General features: G+C 35.7%; 2 protein-coding genes across 2 annotated transcripts in view; one reads left to right on the plus strand and one right to left on the minus strand.

Annotated features, from left to right (window-relative positions):
• LOC129804639 (tectonin beta-propeller repeat-containing protein) overlaps positions 1-17280 on the plus strand; it is a 33328-nt gene that overhangs the window by 8889 nt on the left and 7159 nt on the right. Inside the window, exons 3-4 of the mRNA XM_055852135.1 lie at positions 10952-11212; positions 16204-16870. Coding sequence (XP_055708110.1) covers positions 10952-11212; positions 16204-16870 — 928 coding nt within the window. The remainder of the gene's footprint in view (positions 1-10951; positions 11213-16203; positions 16871-17280) is intronic.
• On the minus strand, positions 818-7497 carry LOC129804641 (laminin subunit beta-1-like). The gene is made up of 9 exons (XM_055852138.1): positions 7342-7497; positions 7096-7269; positions 4547-4696; positions 4337-4483; positions 4108-4266; positions 3778-3924; positions 3568-3717; positions 1593-1739; positions 818-1140 (listed from the first exon to the last, which is right to left on the minus strand). Exons 1-9 carry the CDS (start codon positions 7391-7393, stop codon positions 1013-1015), a joined length of 1254 nt encoding a protein of 417 aa, XP_055708113.1. The 5' UTR covers positions 7394-7497; the 3' UTR covers positions 818-1012.

Here is a 17280-nt window from a genome sequence, read left to right on the forward strand (position 1 = left end):
ATTTCCTATTGAAGCATTTGCAGACACTTTAGAAAAATCCTTTTTGTTCACGAAATAGGTAATTATTCCATTGGAAAACTTCACGTACCATTAACAATAAAGATTAGAACTTAATTTAACTAAAATTAGCCAGGAATATGACATAATAGTAATGTCCTCTTCAATCCCCGGTACACTAAGCCAGTGAAATTTTTCAGAATTTCTCACTTAAGTAGCCACTTATGTTCCTTTAAGAGACAAGGCCTTCTACACAACACCTAGCTATTTCACAGGATGTAAAGCTAGCGTCCGTCAACATCGTAGCAGCCCCAAGATTTTAAGGACATCGTCCACTATATTTTCCATTTCGTCTGGGAAAGCCCCTTCCTAAGTCTAAGCTAAGTCTTTTCGTCCGGATTGAGGCCAGAATGTAGGCCTCACTTTAAAGCTCCTCCAGTTCATGTTTCATCCTTGTTCGAAATTTATTTATTGATGCATCGTTACCAACAAATGCGCATACAACCCTAATGCACTTAGAACTGTTTCATTGTGAAGAGACGAACTTGCGAAGAATAAACATGACTGGACTTAAATTCTATAATTTTCTAAACTGTTTAACTTCTACCGCACTATCTCTATGGCTTACCTCATGTTTTGCTTCTTCTAAAGTACTCTCCATTGTGATTCAGCTTTGTCCGAGGTTTTTTTTTATGATCAACTCAAACAAACGCCCAATAATTACAATTTGAAAACATAAAAAAAAAACATTAAAAAGTTCAGCAGAGAAATATATAAATATTTGCAGCAGATTCTTTTCAATTAGGAAAAACCAAGCACGTGTTAGCTCATTTACATTTATTATCTTCACACGTCTCTGTACATAAAAAGAGAGAAATTTATGTTAATTACAAAAGTCAGTTTGAAATGTGTTATTAGAAGTAAAAGATTGCTTTTAGGAATACGATGGATGCTGAAGGGTAAAGCTGTGTAGGAAGTGTGAGGTAGAAAAGAGATTGTGCAGAAAGTGCAGTTTCTATTCGAATTTGATGCAATGTCTCTGAGTACAGTAGAGTCTACCATAGACAGTGCAAATGCACATATTGCAATCATTCATGTAGCTAGTGTTTGGCTCGCAAGCTATTCCACTATCTCGGTCTAAAGCTAAAAACAATCGAAATGGCATAAGAAAAGGATTATTGATCTCAATTATAATACTGAGATGATGATTAAAGAACAAGAAAATTTCAAGATTTATTTTATGTATTACAAACCGAGATTTCTCTCGGTCTTACGGTCGTTACTTTTATTCCTCATACCCTTGCGTCCATCGCCACCTTAGTGTTTTTATAACCTCCAGGAATTAATAAAGGATTAGGCAAAATATAAAAAAAACGCATTTGACACAAATACTTTAATATTCTTGAATTCTAGCAGAAAAATTCTTGAAAATGTCTTGTTCTTGGTTTTGGCTCCATAAGAAAAAAAAAAAGATGTTTTAATGAGAGAGATTATTTTTTGTTCTTTATTGAGAGGGAACGTTTCTTATGAAACATGGTAACTTCTTGTCCAGGTTTAATGCATGACTTTGATTTTGTGACCATGCAATTAGTTACCGAGATCACGTCTTTTGCGGTAGGGAGTAGCTTCCTGGGCTTTTGGTGGGCATTCCATTCGAGTACAGAAAGAGTGTTTTCCATCGTCAGAGCACCTGCAAGTGTTGCAGCCATCTGGGGCTGTGAATGAAGATTTAGGGACGCAACCTGGAAATCGTTGAAAACGTTATTTCTTCGGAAATGTCCATAAAAATCTCTTGCCGGTGTCGAACGATATTCTTAAAGATAGCTAAATGAAATAGGGTAACGCATTATTAAAGTGTCGTAAGTATCTATGGATTGTCAAGCGTCCTCCAAGCTTTTAAACGTTTCCCGGATTTTCAGACGTTTACTGGGTTCCTAAGCAATCACGGGGCTACCAAGTTTTATCCCGTTCTCAAGGGTTCCCTGAGTTTTCTCAAATTCACCGAGTTCCTAAACCTTCTTCCGGTTAATAAATGTTCGTCACAAGCTCTCATAAGCAGTATTTTAGATCCCAGACGTTTTCCGAGATTTGAAGGCTTCCCCAGGTTCTCTAGGGTCTCCAAGCGTTCAGCGGCTATCTAAGCCTATCCCCGTTCTCAAGCATTCTTCGGGTTTCTAAATGTTCCCTGGGTTTATAAACGTTCCTCAGGTTAATAAACATTCTCCGAATTTTCAAACGTTCCCCGGCTTCCTAAGCATTCGTCGGGTTTCCAAATTTTTCCTCGTCCTCAAGCGTTTCTCGGGTTCCCAAACGCTTCTCGGGTTCCTCAGTCTTAGCCGAATTTCTATGTTTTTCTTCGTTTTCAAGCGTTCTTCATGTTTTCAAACGTTCCACTGGTTCCTAAACATTCGCCCGGTTGTTAAGCTTTTTCGCGTTCTGAAGTGTTCTTAGGAACTCAAAACGTTCTTTGATGTTTAAAATGTTCTAAATGTTCTCCATTCTATGGATTCTGAAGCGTTCTCCTCCTTCCTCAAGCGTTTCTCGGGTTCCTAAGCGTTCGCCGGCTTTCTACGCTTTTTTCCGTTCTCAATCGATCCTCTGATTTCCAAACGTTCAATAGGTTCCTAAGCGTTTGTCGGTAGTAAAATCTTTTCCCTGTTATCAAGCGTCCCACTGGTTCCTAAACATTCGTCCGGTTGTTAATCTTTTTCGCGTTCTAAAGTCAAAACGTTCTTTGATGCTTAAAATGTTCCAAATGTTCTCCATTCTCCGGATTCTGAAGCGTTCCCTGGGTTCCTAAGCGTTCGTCAGATTCCCAAGTTTTTCCCCTTCCTCAAGCGTTTCTCGGGTTCCTAAGCGTTCGCCGAGATTCTACGTCTTTTTTCCATTCTCAATCGATCCTCTGATTTCCAAACGTTCCATAGGTTCCTAAGCGTTTGCCGGTAGTAAGGGCTTTTCCCTGTTATCAAGCGTTCCTCGGATTTTCAAACGCTTCATGGGTTGCTATTTATTCGCCCATGTTAGTAAACATTCTCTGGTTTTTCAAGCCTGTGCTGGATTCCTAAGCATTTCCTCGGTCCCTAAACGTTCACCGGGATTCCAAGCTTTTCCCCGTTTTTAAGTGTTTTTCGGATTCCTAAGCGTTTGTTGGGTTTTAAGCTTTTCCCAGTTCTAAAGCGTTCCTCGGATCTTCAAAACATTCCCCGGGTTCCTAAACGTTTTGCCGGATTTCCAAGCTTTTCCCCGATGTCAAGAGTTCCTTGGATACCCAAACTTTCCATAGGTTCCTGTGGTTACGTCCCCCGAATTATAAAGCCTTCCCAAGTTTTACCCCATTCTCAAGCGTTCCCCAAGTTTCCAAAGAATGACCGGGTTCCCAAGCGTTCCCTGGGTTTTCAAGCGTTTCCCGGATCTTTAAACGTTTATAAACAAAATTCGGTCAGTGTGTTCTCTGTTTCCCGGTCAATAACGCTCGACCTAAACAATTTATGTGGGGTTGAAGAAAAACGACAAATCGAGCGACATTCTAAGAGATTGTCGGTCAATGTAGAATCGCTGTAAGAGCCTTACCTTCATCGCGTTTCCTGCGATAGGGCATTGGAGCGTATTCAGGATTTGTAATGCAAGCCCTTTCAGTGCAAGCAGCATTTGTACCATCGTCGTTACAGATACATGAGTTGCATCCATCTTCAGCCATAAAGACATTCCCAGGAGTGCATTCTGTTAAAGATGATTGAATTAGCAACGTTATCTCACTAATTAGTCATATATCTTCGTTACTGAGGTCACGTTTTCTGCGATATGGGGTTGCTTCCTGGGGTGTTGGTGGGCATTCCATTCGGGTACAGAAAGAGGTCTTTCCATCATCAGAGCATCTGCAAGTGTTGCATCCATCTGGGGCTGTGAATGTAGATTTGGGAGTGCAACCTGAAAATAATTCAAAACGTTGGAAAGTTGTTCCCAGGTCTAAATATATGAAGTAGGTTCTTCCGACTGATATTGATCGATACTGTTAGAATGTCTTTTTGATCTGTCTTTTGTCGTCAGTGAACAAAATACCAAGATTCTTTCAATTATTATGAGTTGTCTAAATGAAGTTGAATGATTTACCTTCATCGCGTTTTCTGCGGTAGGTCGTTGCTGCATAGTTAGGATTGTTCGGATTGCTAATGCAAGCCTTAAGGGTGCAGACGGCATTTGTGCCTTCCTCGTTACAGTGGCATGTGTTACATCCATCAGAAGCCGTAAAGGTTTGTCCAGGAGTACATGCTGTTGAACAAACGTAATTTAGCTTCATAATTTAGAATAATTATCGATTTTAGGTTTGTTTTTTCATTACTGAGATCACGTCTTCTGCGATACGGGGTTGCTTCCTGGGCTTTTGGTGGGCATTCCATTCGAGTACAGAAAGAGTGTTTTCCATCATCAGAACATCTGCAAGTATTACAGCCATCCGGGGCTGTGAATGACGATTTAGGAACGCAACCTAGAAGTAATTGAAAGCGTTGCAAGACTCTGTTCAAGGTTAGATATGTAGCATAGGGTCTACCTTCGTCACGCTTCCTGCGGTAGGGTGTTGCAACGTATTCAGGTTTACCAACGCAAGCCATTAGAGTACAGAAGGAATGTTTTCCATCTTCGGAGCAAGTACACCAATTACAGCCATCAGAAGACTTAAAACGTGATCCAGGAACACAGTCTGACAAAAAGTTTCGTTGTAGATAAGCTTAGACTTTATTGTATCGGGTTATCTCAACTGGTTAGGATGAGGCCATTTGAGCCGAAAATTCAGATTGACGTGTTTATTTATTTCTATTTTTTTGTTAGATAAGTTTTTTTTACCCCATACTTTTGAGTAATCAAAATTCCCAGAGTGCGGACTTTTATTTTTAGAAGACCTTGATTTTGCATCACTAGATTGGTTAGAAAAGAATCTGTTTTAAATTTATAAAGAAAAAATATTTGAGCACTTGATATTCGTAAAAGAACGTCTCTTTCCGCATTCAATTCTATTTTAATTTATATTATGATGAAAGTTCTTTGGGAAAGTGAGGTTATGTTGTACATAACCTTAAAATTCAATATATTTTTTCAGTAATTCAATCGAAACGAAAAATTTGGAAGAATTTGTATAATTGAGAGAACTATATTATGTTTTGTTATCTTCATGGTTCTTACTGGGACCGATTCTATTTTATGAGGTTAGTTAGCAATATTGCGTAATGCTTCATATAACCCAAAAAAGGATTTCCAATTTCAGAACATACTTTGAAATTCTCAGACTACACGAAACTTGGCTGTATTCACTTCTTTAGTAAAGATTTCATTTTAAAAATGTGAGGTTATGTTTGGGTTAACGTTACGTCTAAGGCTACTTTATCGTAATTTTGGACTTTTAAGGAACTGATTAGAATTTTTCCTGAGATCTGTATTGCACAATTAAGAAGCCTTTAACCTTTAACCACTCCAGCTCATTTAACAAAATTGACATTACTGGTAGCAAAATATAAATGCATTAAAATATTTTGCACATGATTTTGAGGTTATGTTCAACAGAAGCTCAAATTCCAAAACAACCTATTTGCCAAATTAAATAATACATTGCTAAATGATCTTTTTAGTTTTTTTCAGTGCCAAAAACAATCCTAAAAATTGCATAGGATCAGTTTTCTTTGCCAAAAATATTTATTTTTAGGTTGGATTCTACATAACCTCACATTGCTTAATAACTTCTTTGTCAAATTAGGAAATTGGCAAGCAATTTTAGGTGTAAATACAGTAGACTCTCGCTCAATCGGCTCTTTTTCAATCGGTCGACAAATTTTGTTGACAATTTTCACGTTTAATTATCAAGCTAATTTGCTCAAATTCGCTTTAGTTCCTCTTATTTTATCATGATTCTTTATAATTAAGCGCTTTTTGTGGAATTTACAAAGGCTTTGACGGCCAAATCTATCGATAAACCGGATGACACTTTGCCCCAAATGCCCAATTGAGAGAGAGTCTACTGTACATTCCGAAAGCGCCATAAAATTCATTACAAAATGTTGTTATTTTGTTATAGCGCCAGTTTCAAGAATTAATTAAATAAAATGTTTGTGATATTGCCACATGAAATATAAAGTAGGCTGTTTGACTTTTGATTCAACATAACCTCATTTTTGATATAACATAACCTGTAGATCGAATAAAAGATTATTTTATTCAATTCAATTAAGATTATGTTAGACACAGCTTTATATATTTCAGGTTCTTTTAATTTACTGTGTAGGAACAATGACCCTGATTTGAAGGTTATGCTATTCATAACCTCAAATTCTAAATAAGTAAATTAAGCTCCATTCAATTCAAGCTTTTATAACAACTTTCAACCGATATCTTTTCGTTCTAGATATTTTACGACTATTTTGCTAAATAAAATCTGTGCTACTCTTCACTGAGTCACTTTGAAGCCTTTCAATAAGTTATTCACAATATTGTCCCATTTTCAATAGTGCAATTAAAATAACATCATTACTATTGACGGAGTCCATTGATTAGCAAACAATTTCACTTTTACTGCCATTCGTCTTATCACATGTAATAATAATTTTAGGAGTGTGTTTGAAATTACATATTTGACCCCAACAGAAAGAGTTCACACGCTTGATAATTTTTTTTCTGAACTTCTTGACACCATAACGTGAAATTTACCAGGAAACAGCAAATTTCATGGTGGGAAATTTTCAAATAAGTTGTGAGGGAATTTAGCAAAGTTGTAATGTTTAGTTTAGGGAAAGTTTCACGGAGGAGATCTCAAAATAATGTCTTGAAAATGAGAGTAATAGGGCTCACTTAAAAGGGAAATTTGTCTAGGTCTAATAATTATTTTTAAGGTTATGTTTTAACCTTCAAATGTCCTTGCACATAACCACAAATTTGTATTACAATTTCCAGTTTTTAAATGAAAAGTAAAACACTAAAACTATTTAAATTAGGAGGACATCGCTGATATTTCAATGCACAATTTTAGGTTATGTTATTTTGAGGTTATAAAGGTTATTCAGGAGTTTTTAGGAATTGTTCTCACTTTTTCACAATTTGGGTTAGAAAACTTACTTTGCTCATTTTGCGGTTGATCACCTTGAATATCCATTGTACCGCAAAACCTTTTAGTGCAGGCATATCTTGCTCCATCTTTTGTACAGACGCATCTGTTGCAGTTATCCTTGTCCATAAAAGAACTACCTGGTACGCAAGCCTTTCCATCAGGATCATTTTCCAAACGCTGTCCTGAATTGGGAAGTTAAGAAATCGGTAGTAAAACTCTTAGAAGACCTTTGCCAGTGATTCTGATTTATTTACCCATGGAAAGGGATACTCCGCAGAGCAAAAGGGAAAATATCACGTATTTCATCTTGAACTTTCTAATGTAGAAAATTTTCACAAATGCTTTTTTGCTCAAAATTATACCGTTCTTGACTCACTCAAGTATCGACACAGACTGATGTTTAAGTGATTGGTGATCTCGCTTTATAGGCTGAGAAGTTGTGAAGTCAAAGTGATTTCTTATCACTGTGCGAGTTCTCTGTAACATGTAAATATCACTTCAATATTTGTCACTTAGTATGCATTCGCGGAATTTATTGTTCAATATTGACCGCAACAACGCTTTGATTTGTTGTGGTCCAGTAAAATGAGATGAAACTCACAAAAGACCACATCCCCAACTTTTTTATGTGCTTTAGGAAACTTTGAAAAGCTCTTTTGTTCTAAGCAAAGGGGTAGTTGTTCGACAGGAGAATACCCAAGATTTTTCAATTTTTGTTTTTTTTTTTTTTTTAAATGAGGTTATGTTGGATTTAACCTTAAAAAACCAAGATTTATGGGACATAATTTTCGTAATTGTTAGGTTATCTCATAATTTAAGGTTATGTACGACGTAACATTGAAAAGTAAGGTTATCTCATGGCAAAATACTTGCAGGTTCAATGCAACATGAAGTATTTTATTTTGTAAAATTCTACCCAACTTTTGTCACATAACCTTACAAACAATGTTATACAGTAGACGCAGAGGTGAGCAAGAACCGTTTGAAACCGAACAAATGTCAAAGAAGAATTGTACGTCAATAGTCAAAACGCTACTTGGATAAACTTATTTTGACGTTTATTCGATTTTAAACGGTTCTTGCTCACCCTTGCAGTAGAGTCTCTCATATTTGAACTTCACAAATTTGAACACCCCGGTTAAATTCAAAATGTCAACTGTGGGGTTATGTTAAAAAAATCGTGTTGTAAATGATTGCAAATTATATTTCTGTGCTACTTCTTGAATATTTACAAATGTACTTACATTATGATCGTGTCAAATGAAAAGGAAGTACGTCACTACGAATACTTGTATGAAAGTATGGGCATTTGATTTTAAGCAAAATTCAAGGTGAGATTTGTCATTCATACGACCCCCAAGTGTTCGAATTTAGAAAGACTTTACTGTTCATATTTCTGAACTTTTATAACAGTTCTTTATTTATTACTAAAGCATTGATCGATAACTTCTTTACGATCAATGTCAAATTCTTTATGTCTTGAGTTTTTGAGGTTAGGTTTCACATAACCTAGAATTTTTCGAATCAAACCTCTTACCTAAAGAAATGAGGCCTATTATCCTCATTTTCTTATTAATATTAAATTCTTTCGTTTTCTTTGCATTTTGCCCGTGTTATCTCCATAATATTCCTCTAGGACTGTCAATTTATAGTTTGATGAAGGGATCTCTTAATTAAAAGAGATTAGTGCCTCGAATATTTTATATCACATGTTTAATGGTTATTTTAGAGTTTCTTTGAGTAAAAGTACTTAACTTTTTGTATAAAAATTACCATTCACCACCGTGTTTTTATAATGAAACTGAAACACTTTTAGTAAGAAATTAAATCGAGATCTTTAGCTAATTTTGGAGGTTAGAATTTCGTAATCTTTTTATGGCAAATTTCTAACAAAAAGTTAGTGTTTTAAAATGGTTTGGTCTGAAATAAATTATGTTTCTTACTATCTAAACCTAAAGTGAGGTTATGTCTCCATGAAAACAAAGGAATATGAAACAATGAAAAAGATTATAGGGTTAAAATTTGGAAGTTTTTGCTACTTTTAACGATTTTGCATTTATATCTCAGGTCTCTTTCTAAAATCAGGACCAATCAAGCAACTTTCAAATGAAAAACCTCATTAGTTATGATTAATAAGTTGTTGAGGTTAGAATTCTGTGTATTTTTTATTTAGTTCTGCGTGGTTGCTATTTCTAACCAATAAAACCCAGTAGGTGAATGTGCGTTACCTTTGGACGACTCCAGCTTTGAACAACTAATTTTTTCAATATGTTTTTAATTAATTTTACAATCTTGTTATGTCCTTTAAGAACATAGGGTAAGTGTATTAAATTCCGGCCAGCTTGCAATTCCGGCCATATTTTTTGGTCTTCAAATTTCCATGAATTTTCAGTTTTTGCATACTCTAGAGATTATACAATGCCAAAAAATAACAAAAAATATCACATCGACGAGCAATATGATCTGAAAAAGGAATTGAAAGAATTCCAGAAGGGCAAGGAACTATGAGAATGAATGTGGCCGGAATAGGCCACCAATGCTATGTCTACATTTTTATTTATTTTAAAATGTATTAAGAATGATTTTAGAGAAAATAAAGACGATAAACTGTCTACAAGGTTCCAAGTAACAATCCTTATAAAAAAGTAACAGAAAAAATCAATTTGTATTAAAAATATTACATTTCAAACTTGAAACATTGGTGTTTGCATGCAACTATGCCGAAATTTGGCACACTTACCCTAGAAAAAATTTAGTTGTCCGAAGATTGAGTCATTCGAAGCCAGTGCGCGTTCCCATACTCATTTTTAACCTCAAAATGTTATTTATTCAGTTTAGTATCTCTCACGCTTTACGCCTTTGCAATTTGGCTTTAGTGCATTCAATTAACAACTTACTAAGCACTTTAAATTGAAATTTAAAGCGAGTTTTATTTTTCTTGTTTCAATTTCCGGGAGATTTTCCTAAAATGTGAGGTTATGTTGAATTAAACTTTCCAAACCTTAATAAATAATCTATCGAATGATTCTTGTGATATAATCGTTGAGAAGTAGCATTTTATGCAAAACTTTCTCTACTAATTAAATTAATTGGGGTTAAATCCAATTAACACTTTTTTTTGTTTTAGTTTTAGTGAGGTTAGAATCTAAAATATTTCGGAATATAAATATTTGATTTAAATTTTCAGCAATCCTATAAATATTACCAGGACATTAGGATTTTATTTATCTGAATGTCATGTTTTTTGTGGTTAGAATTAGAAGAAACATAACCTCATATTAACGGTATTTTATTTAAATTTATTTGATTAAATAATTTATTTATCTATTAAATAGAGAATTTGATTGAAATATTAACTTGGTTTCAGGTAATTCTGGTGTTTGTTGTGTTAAAAGCCAAAAAAGACAAGTTGATTCAATAAAGAATAAAGACTTTTTTTAGGTTATGTTCGTGTAACCTCACATTTGAAATGAAACTCTTAGCGATCTTTGCCAAATGATGGCAAATTGTTCGTAAAATCCATGAAATTTCTTAAGGTGCGCATAACAAAAACAATCTATGAATCATGATCTTTTTGCGAATTAATTTGCTATGCTTTGCAGTTGTAAAATACTTACCCCTTTTGTTATGAAGCTCTACAACAGAGATCCGGGAATTCCCAGCTTCCCAGAGTCGTGATGACGATTGAACTAATATTTTGAATGCAAACATCATCGAAATAATCCCATCTACTTTTACTAAATCAACATTGACGGAAATTGTGTCTCTTTGTCACCAAACACACGTTGTTTTTTTCTTCTTCCGCGAAAAAATATTTCAATTTAGTATTTCAATGGTGTTCTGGTTTTTTTTTCTACTATCAAGCTTGACACCTGGCACAGAATTAGAGATATTCGGCTGTGTTTATGACGATGCAGATCACATTAGGTTTGACCTGCAGTGTCATCCGACTGTGAAGGTGCGGCACAAAGTTGAATCTCAGCGACATGTCCTGATGCATCTCAATCCGCGATTCAATGAGAAGGAGATCATTGTCAACTCAATGGAAAATTCTCAGTGGATGACGGAGATAAGGGACAGTCGGATGGTGTTCAGTCAAGGTGGCGAGTTCAAATTGACCATCAGGTGAGAACAATATACGATAATTATGTTTTCACAAGAAATTTTCCATTTAAAGTATTCATATCTCTGCAACACTTGCGATTTTAGTTTTGTTTGAAAAGTTACACTGCAAAAAATGGGTCAGTTCTACTTTTCAATTAGCAATCTTAATTGCTTCTGATAAAAAAATAAGATGACTGTCAATATACATGACAAAATATTAGTAAATCGTGCAAACTTTTGTTGATTTAACAATTGTTTCAGCAAGTTTTTTTGACCAATTGAATAATATACTTAATTACAGAGAAAATTTTGTTTGGTACTTTGTACAACTCAAGGGAATATTCCTAGTAATTACTTACAGTAGACTCTCGCTTATCCGTGGAACGGGACCGAAATGTCACACGGATTTTGAGAGTGATACACATCAAATTGTTTGAAATCTAACGATTTTTTTGTTTACATTGCAAATTTATGGAGTGAATCCTGACCTGACTGAATCCGACAGTCTCTCTAAACATGCGTACTGTCCAAAAAAGTTACAGTGAGTAAGAATTAACATTTGCTTTAACAAAAAAACCCAAAACGGGGAAAATATGTCAACAAAATTTTTAAAATTCAACTGTCTCACGGATTTTTTTATGTCACCCGGAAAAAGAGTCCACGGATAAGCGAGAGTCTACTGTAATTAATTTTCAGTAATTACATGCCGTCTTTTTTGGCAGAGAGAAATTAAAAAAAAGGTCAAGAAGCGCATGGAAACTTGCACCTGGTAACTCTGTATTTCGTTTAAAAAATCGCTATGAAAATGCTACAAAATGACAATTAATTTTGACATTTCTTTTAGAAGTGACAGCTTTTCACAAAGTTTATTAACGCCAAAATTCGCTCTGTTTTCATATTTTAGAAGTATGTTTTTGTTAGATAAATGGTTAGTTTAAACGCTTATGTATTAATTAAAAGTACCGAAAAAAGTTGTTCCGAAGGTTCCAGCTTTTTAGAACCGTCCCAAAAATTTCTGAATTCTATAAAATTATCGAAAAACAACATGGAAACAGTTAAATAACCATTAGAACTATCCCAGGGGAGCTCCAGCTATAGATGCCGTAGATGCGAGGGACCTTGGTCACCCAGGGATAACTGCCGTCCTTCTGCTGTTCGTAAGCTTTTATTACACTGACTGAGAGAAATCCGAAAATGTTAAAATAACATTCCGGAAATGTTAATTTTACCCTGCAGTATTGATCCGAAATCGGTGTAAATATTACCCTTTTTTGGTGTATTATGGGTTAAAGTTACCCTTTTTTCAGGTTGATTTTACCCTCAAAATATGTAAAATTAACATAAAAAAATGTTGATATATCGTCGGTTGCGGCTACCTCTGTCGTATCTGCATTTTGTTTTGTGTCAGCATTTCACGCAAGAAGGGACATCTGTATTGTAGCTTGCTCCGAATGCAGATACAAAACAAATGCAAATACGACAGAGGTAAACGCAACCGACGATATTTTTACACCCGAAAAGTGTTAAAGTTATGACGAAAAAAAGTTAATCGTAGCCTCTTTTTTCTCAGTGTAGGTGAGATTCTTAACAGTCTCACCTACTATAATCCTAACAAAATTTCATGTCATCCGATCACGCCCAAACTTTGCCAAAACGTGTTTTGATTGACACTTCCTGATCACGTCCGTCCTACCCTTCCTTCCGCCATTTTGAATATCCCCTTTTTACTGTTTTCTCAATAGCTCCGCCCCTATGGCCTCGATCAGGCTCAAATTTTAGTATATTATATATAGCTGGACCTTACAGCTTTCGATCAATACCAAGCGTAAGCCAAATTCGTAAAGAGAAACGAAAATAACGTTTAAATTCATTGGTAATCAGCTTTATTCACTCATAGAAGTGTTTATGTGTACTAAGTATGTTTTATTCATTTATTTATTATTAAGCGATCAATTATTTATCTATTTATTTACTTAGTTATGTATTTTTATTGGGTAGGCGGCCAAAATATGCTTTTTGCCTAAGACCTAACCGGGATTAAAGGGGGGAAACAACAAAAAAAACCAAAATTAAGGTCCCCTGACCTCCTTAACCAGAGCTATAAGGGTCCAAAAAAACTTCTTAAAATGGCCATAATTCCGGTTCTAATTGTCAGAATTTAAAAAGTGAGGGCGTTTTGGAAAGCTCTCGTAAAATGCCACTTCCTGTTCTAGCATCAAAAGTTCATAAAACCACCGCTAGGGGTGATATTTTTAAAAAGAAATTTTTTCAATTTTATTAGTTAAATAACTCAAAAATTCCTTTGTGCATAAGGCTGAAATTTTAGTATGTTGTAGTCGCTGATTATACCTATCAAACAAAAAAACCTTAAGTCGATCCATAACCCCTGACCCGAGCTATAAGGGGTCAAAGTTCGAAAATTGACCGGCCTCTATCTCTGGTTCTAATTAACATTTTAACCTAAACTTTGATTTGACTACTTCTTCTCGACCAAGACACTTAACACTTCGAAGAACCCTAACTAAAAGTGTCACGGAAGGACCAAGTGGCAGCCGCTGCCACTTATCGGATTTTACATAATATTTTAATATTTTTACATATATTTTAACATTCGGAGCCTCAGTCAGTTCTTTTCTGGTGTCTGAATCAGAAATTTCACCTCCTTGGGTACTATCTAAAGATTTTTAACCATTCGATGTTTTCATTTTTATCAGAATCATGGCGTCAGGGAAAGTGGTCTGCCTTTGAATGCGGCAGCCTTTGAATATTTCAATTTTTCTATTATTTTTCAAAGCAAAAATTCTACATATGAACAATAGTTAATACTATTAACTATTTTCTATTAACTTCGCTTAACAAAATGGATTTTGAGCTTTGGTAAATAAGAGAAAAATTGAATAATTCCCATAATTATTCATATTTCATACATATTTCCCAATTCAATATTTCCCATAATTCTTCTCAATAATTTGCAAAAACACTTTCAATTTGTTCTTTTAAGGCTTTTATACACTAACAATCAAGAAAATTACATCTGCAGAACGTCAAACTGCCATATAAAATGCATATGGCAGCTACTGCCACTTGGTCCTTCCGAGTGCAGTTTTTTGTTTTTGCAATATATTTACATTAATATTTAATTTTTATTAAAAATTTTATAACGAAAAAATAGCCAGATAAATTCTGCACGCATTCAATCGGGTCTCCAGGCGAAATAATATATTCTTCACTATAAAGAATAAAATTGAAAATTAAATTGGCAGCGGCTGCCACTAGGGTCCTTCCAAGCGTTAAAATAGGGTTTTAAATGGAAAGTGTCACAAAATACAACAATTCTTTGATATAGCTGAAGTTCATCAAATGCACACTTGGAGCGCTCTGGTCGAAAAAACGAGTTCAGAAACAAACAACGTTGAATATTTCGGTTTCTGAGTAATCGATGAGATCAAGTTCTATGGCAAAATTATAGAGAACATTCTGGTTTACGTTTCACCCATTCATCACTTTTCTGCCAGTCCATCCAAATCCTTGATATTTTGGTTTTAATACAAAATTTGTATAATTTCATGAATTTGATTTAATATAACTGAATGGCGTCCCCCAACTTCAGCTCTAAATCGAATTTGCGTACATTTCGAGTTAGCTCACATTAAGAATCTCACCTACATAAGCCGGTTAGGATTATCTGTCCCTTTTACCCTCATTTTGAAAAGCTGTTGCTTACAACTGAGAAACACAAAATCGTCAAAGAACATTTTTAAAGAATATTGTCACCTTCAATACAGCATTTAGTGTAACCCGATGCGATTTATACCATGCTATCACACTAGGATTTTTTTCAATTTGTAAATTCAATTTAATTTTCAGGCGAATTGTTCCTATGCGTTATTTTGCATTATAAATCATTTGAATTAATAGATTTTCGTTTATTTATTGATATAAACTAATACTTGGCTCACCAAAACATGTTTAAATTAAATATGATACAATAGCATAAATGTGGTTGCTCAAATTAATTTCAACTCAGCAAATTAAAGTGTTAAAATTGCTCAATTATTCCAATTTTATTGGACTGAGGCGATATAGGCACCCTGGGCACCCTCCTTTTCGTTGTTTCTTCCTGCAAATGTGAAGTAGTTCCTCAAATTCTTCAGTAGCCATACGAAGAAAAATGTTTTGTTTTTTCGGTTTTTCTCAAAATTGGCCCAAGTTTTTCCAATGATTTTCGGATATGTTTTAGAGGTAGTCCAGGCGAACATTTCGCGCAAACATACCTATGACTGGAAAATTCGCCATTTTGAATTATTGAAGGTCAAAGGTCAACCAGTTTGGAGGGTCCATTTTTCAACCGATTTGGTTAAATTTGGATTTTTTAGAGAGGTATTGAAATTTCGAACTCGGCTGCATCGGTGTTCATTGGTAATGAATCGGTTAAGTACCGATTTTTTGATTTTCAAATGCTTTTGTGATTTGTGAATCAATTTGATCTCTAGTAGGTCAGTTATTCCAAAAGATTATGCAAAAAGCTAATTCACGGTGAGCTCTATCTCGTGAGTTCGAGCATTTCGCAAAGCTGGGACGCTTTGCCATCTCTTTTCTAATAATGTAACAAAATCACAAATGACAAAATAAAACAACTGGCAATCTGCGCGGTTTTTTTGAGCAAATTTCTCGCAAAAATGTGTCCTGGCTATGAATAATTTCAAGTGATTCTCGCAATTTTAATGCCCAATTTGCTGAGTTCAATTTAAAATTAAATTATGAAAAATCCTAGTGTGATAACACCGATACATTGTGACTTTTTACAAATTTTTATATTAGGAAGAAATAATTAAATGAATATACTTATTGTTAAATTCAAAATTACATTATTTTTTTTCAAAATCTTTGGTCAATTTATTAAAAAATAAATAAATTCTGAACAAATTATGCGCAAGAAATTATGAATTGCCCCGAAATGCAAATATTTGCGAACCAATTTTGCAAACAACTCGCGATTTAATCTTTTGTAGGTGTGAGAAAGCCGGGTATCGAATATTCGTGGATGACCGTGACTTCTTGCTGTTCAAGCATCGTGGCGCTCCCGAGGCCATTAGTTCCCTCTTCGTCAGTGGTCGCATAAAACTCTTCCGTGTCATCTACCACAGCCTCCAGCCTATTATTCCGCTGCGGGATGTGTTCTGGCGTCAGATGGGAGGCCATCAGAGACGCGTGGAATCCTGCTCGGCGGGTGTTACGTGGGGCATTGGGTACGATGGCACGGCATGGGTGTACACAGGTGGCTGGGGAGGGGCTTTTCTCAAGGGTCTGGAAACTAGCAATACTGGGATTCACAGTATGTCAGATACGCACAAGTATTACATCTATGAGAATCAGCGATGGAACCCTCTGTCGGGGTACACGTCCACGGGATTGCCGACGGACAGGCATATGTGGAGTGATGCTACGGGGAGGCATAAGCGCAGCAAGGAGCACACGAAGCTGCTATCGATGCATTGGCAGTGGATATCAGATTGGTTGGTGGACTTTTCGACACCGGGAGGAGTTGACAGGGAAGGATGGCAGTATGCTGTGGACTTTCCGGCTAGCTATCATGGGAAGAAGCAGTTCACGGATTACGTGAGGCGAAGGAGGTGGTACAGGAAGTGTCGACTGACGGCTTCTGGGCCGTGGCATGAGGTAGGGGAAATATTAGGTGAGATTCTTAATAATCTCACCTACTATAATCCTAACAAAATTTCATGTCCTCCGATCGAGCTCAAACTTGGCCAAAATGTGTTTCGCCACTTCCTGATCACGAATATATGGGGGGCTAAGTTACGTTCCCGACCGGCCGGCCGGCCGTCCGTCCGGCCGTTCTTTGGAGCTTAATAGCTCCTAAACTAAAAGAGATATCGACTTGCGGTTTTCGGCAAAGGTTATATATCGGTTGAAAATTGCAACTTGGTGCATTGACCTCCCACCCCCCACCCCTCCTTCCGCCACTTTGAATACCCCCATTTTTTGTTTTCTTAATGGCTCCGCCCCTATGGCATCGATCGGGTTCAAATTTTAGTATGTTATAGCTGGGCTTTAGAGCTTTCCATCAA

Source organism: Phlebotomus papatasi, chromosome 2, assembly GCF_024763615.1.
Source record: "Phlebotomus papatasi isolate M1 chromosome 2, Ppap_2.1, whole genome shotgun sequence".
Taxonomy (NCBI): domain Eukaryota; kingdom Metazoa; phylum Arthropoda; class Insecta; order Diptera; family Psychodidae; genus Phlebotomus; species Phlebotomus papatasi.

Coding starts and splice junctions, on each gene's coding strand:
- LOC129804641 (XM_055852138.1), bottom strand. CDS start 7,393: ATGAAATACGTGATATTTTCCCTTTTGCTCTGCGGAGTATCCCTTTCC. Junction 3,925..4,107: donor CCGCAGAAAACGCGATGAAG/GTAAATCATTCA, acceptor AATTATTTTCAG/GTTGCACTCCCAAATCTACA. Junction 1,141..1,592: donor CCGCAAAAGACGTGATCTCG/GTAACTAATTGC, acceptor GATTGTTTTTAG/CTTTAGACCGAGATAGTGGA.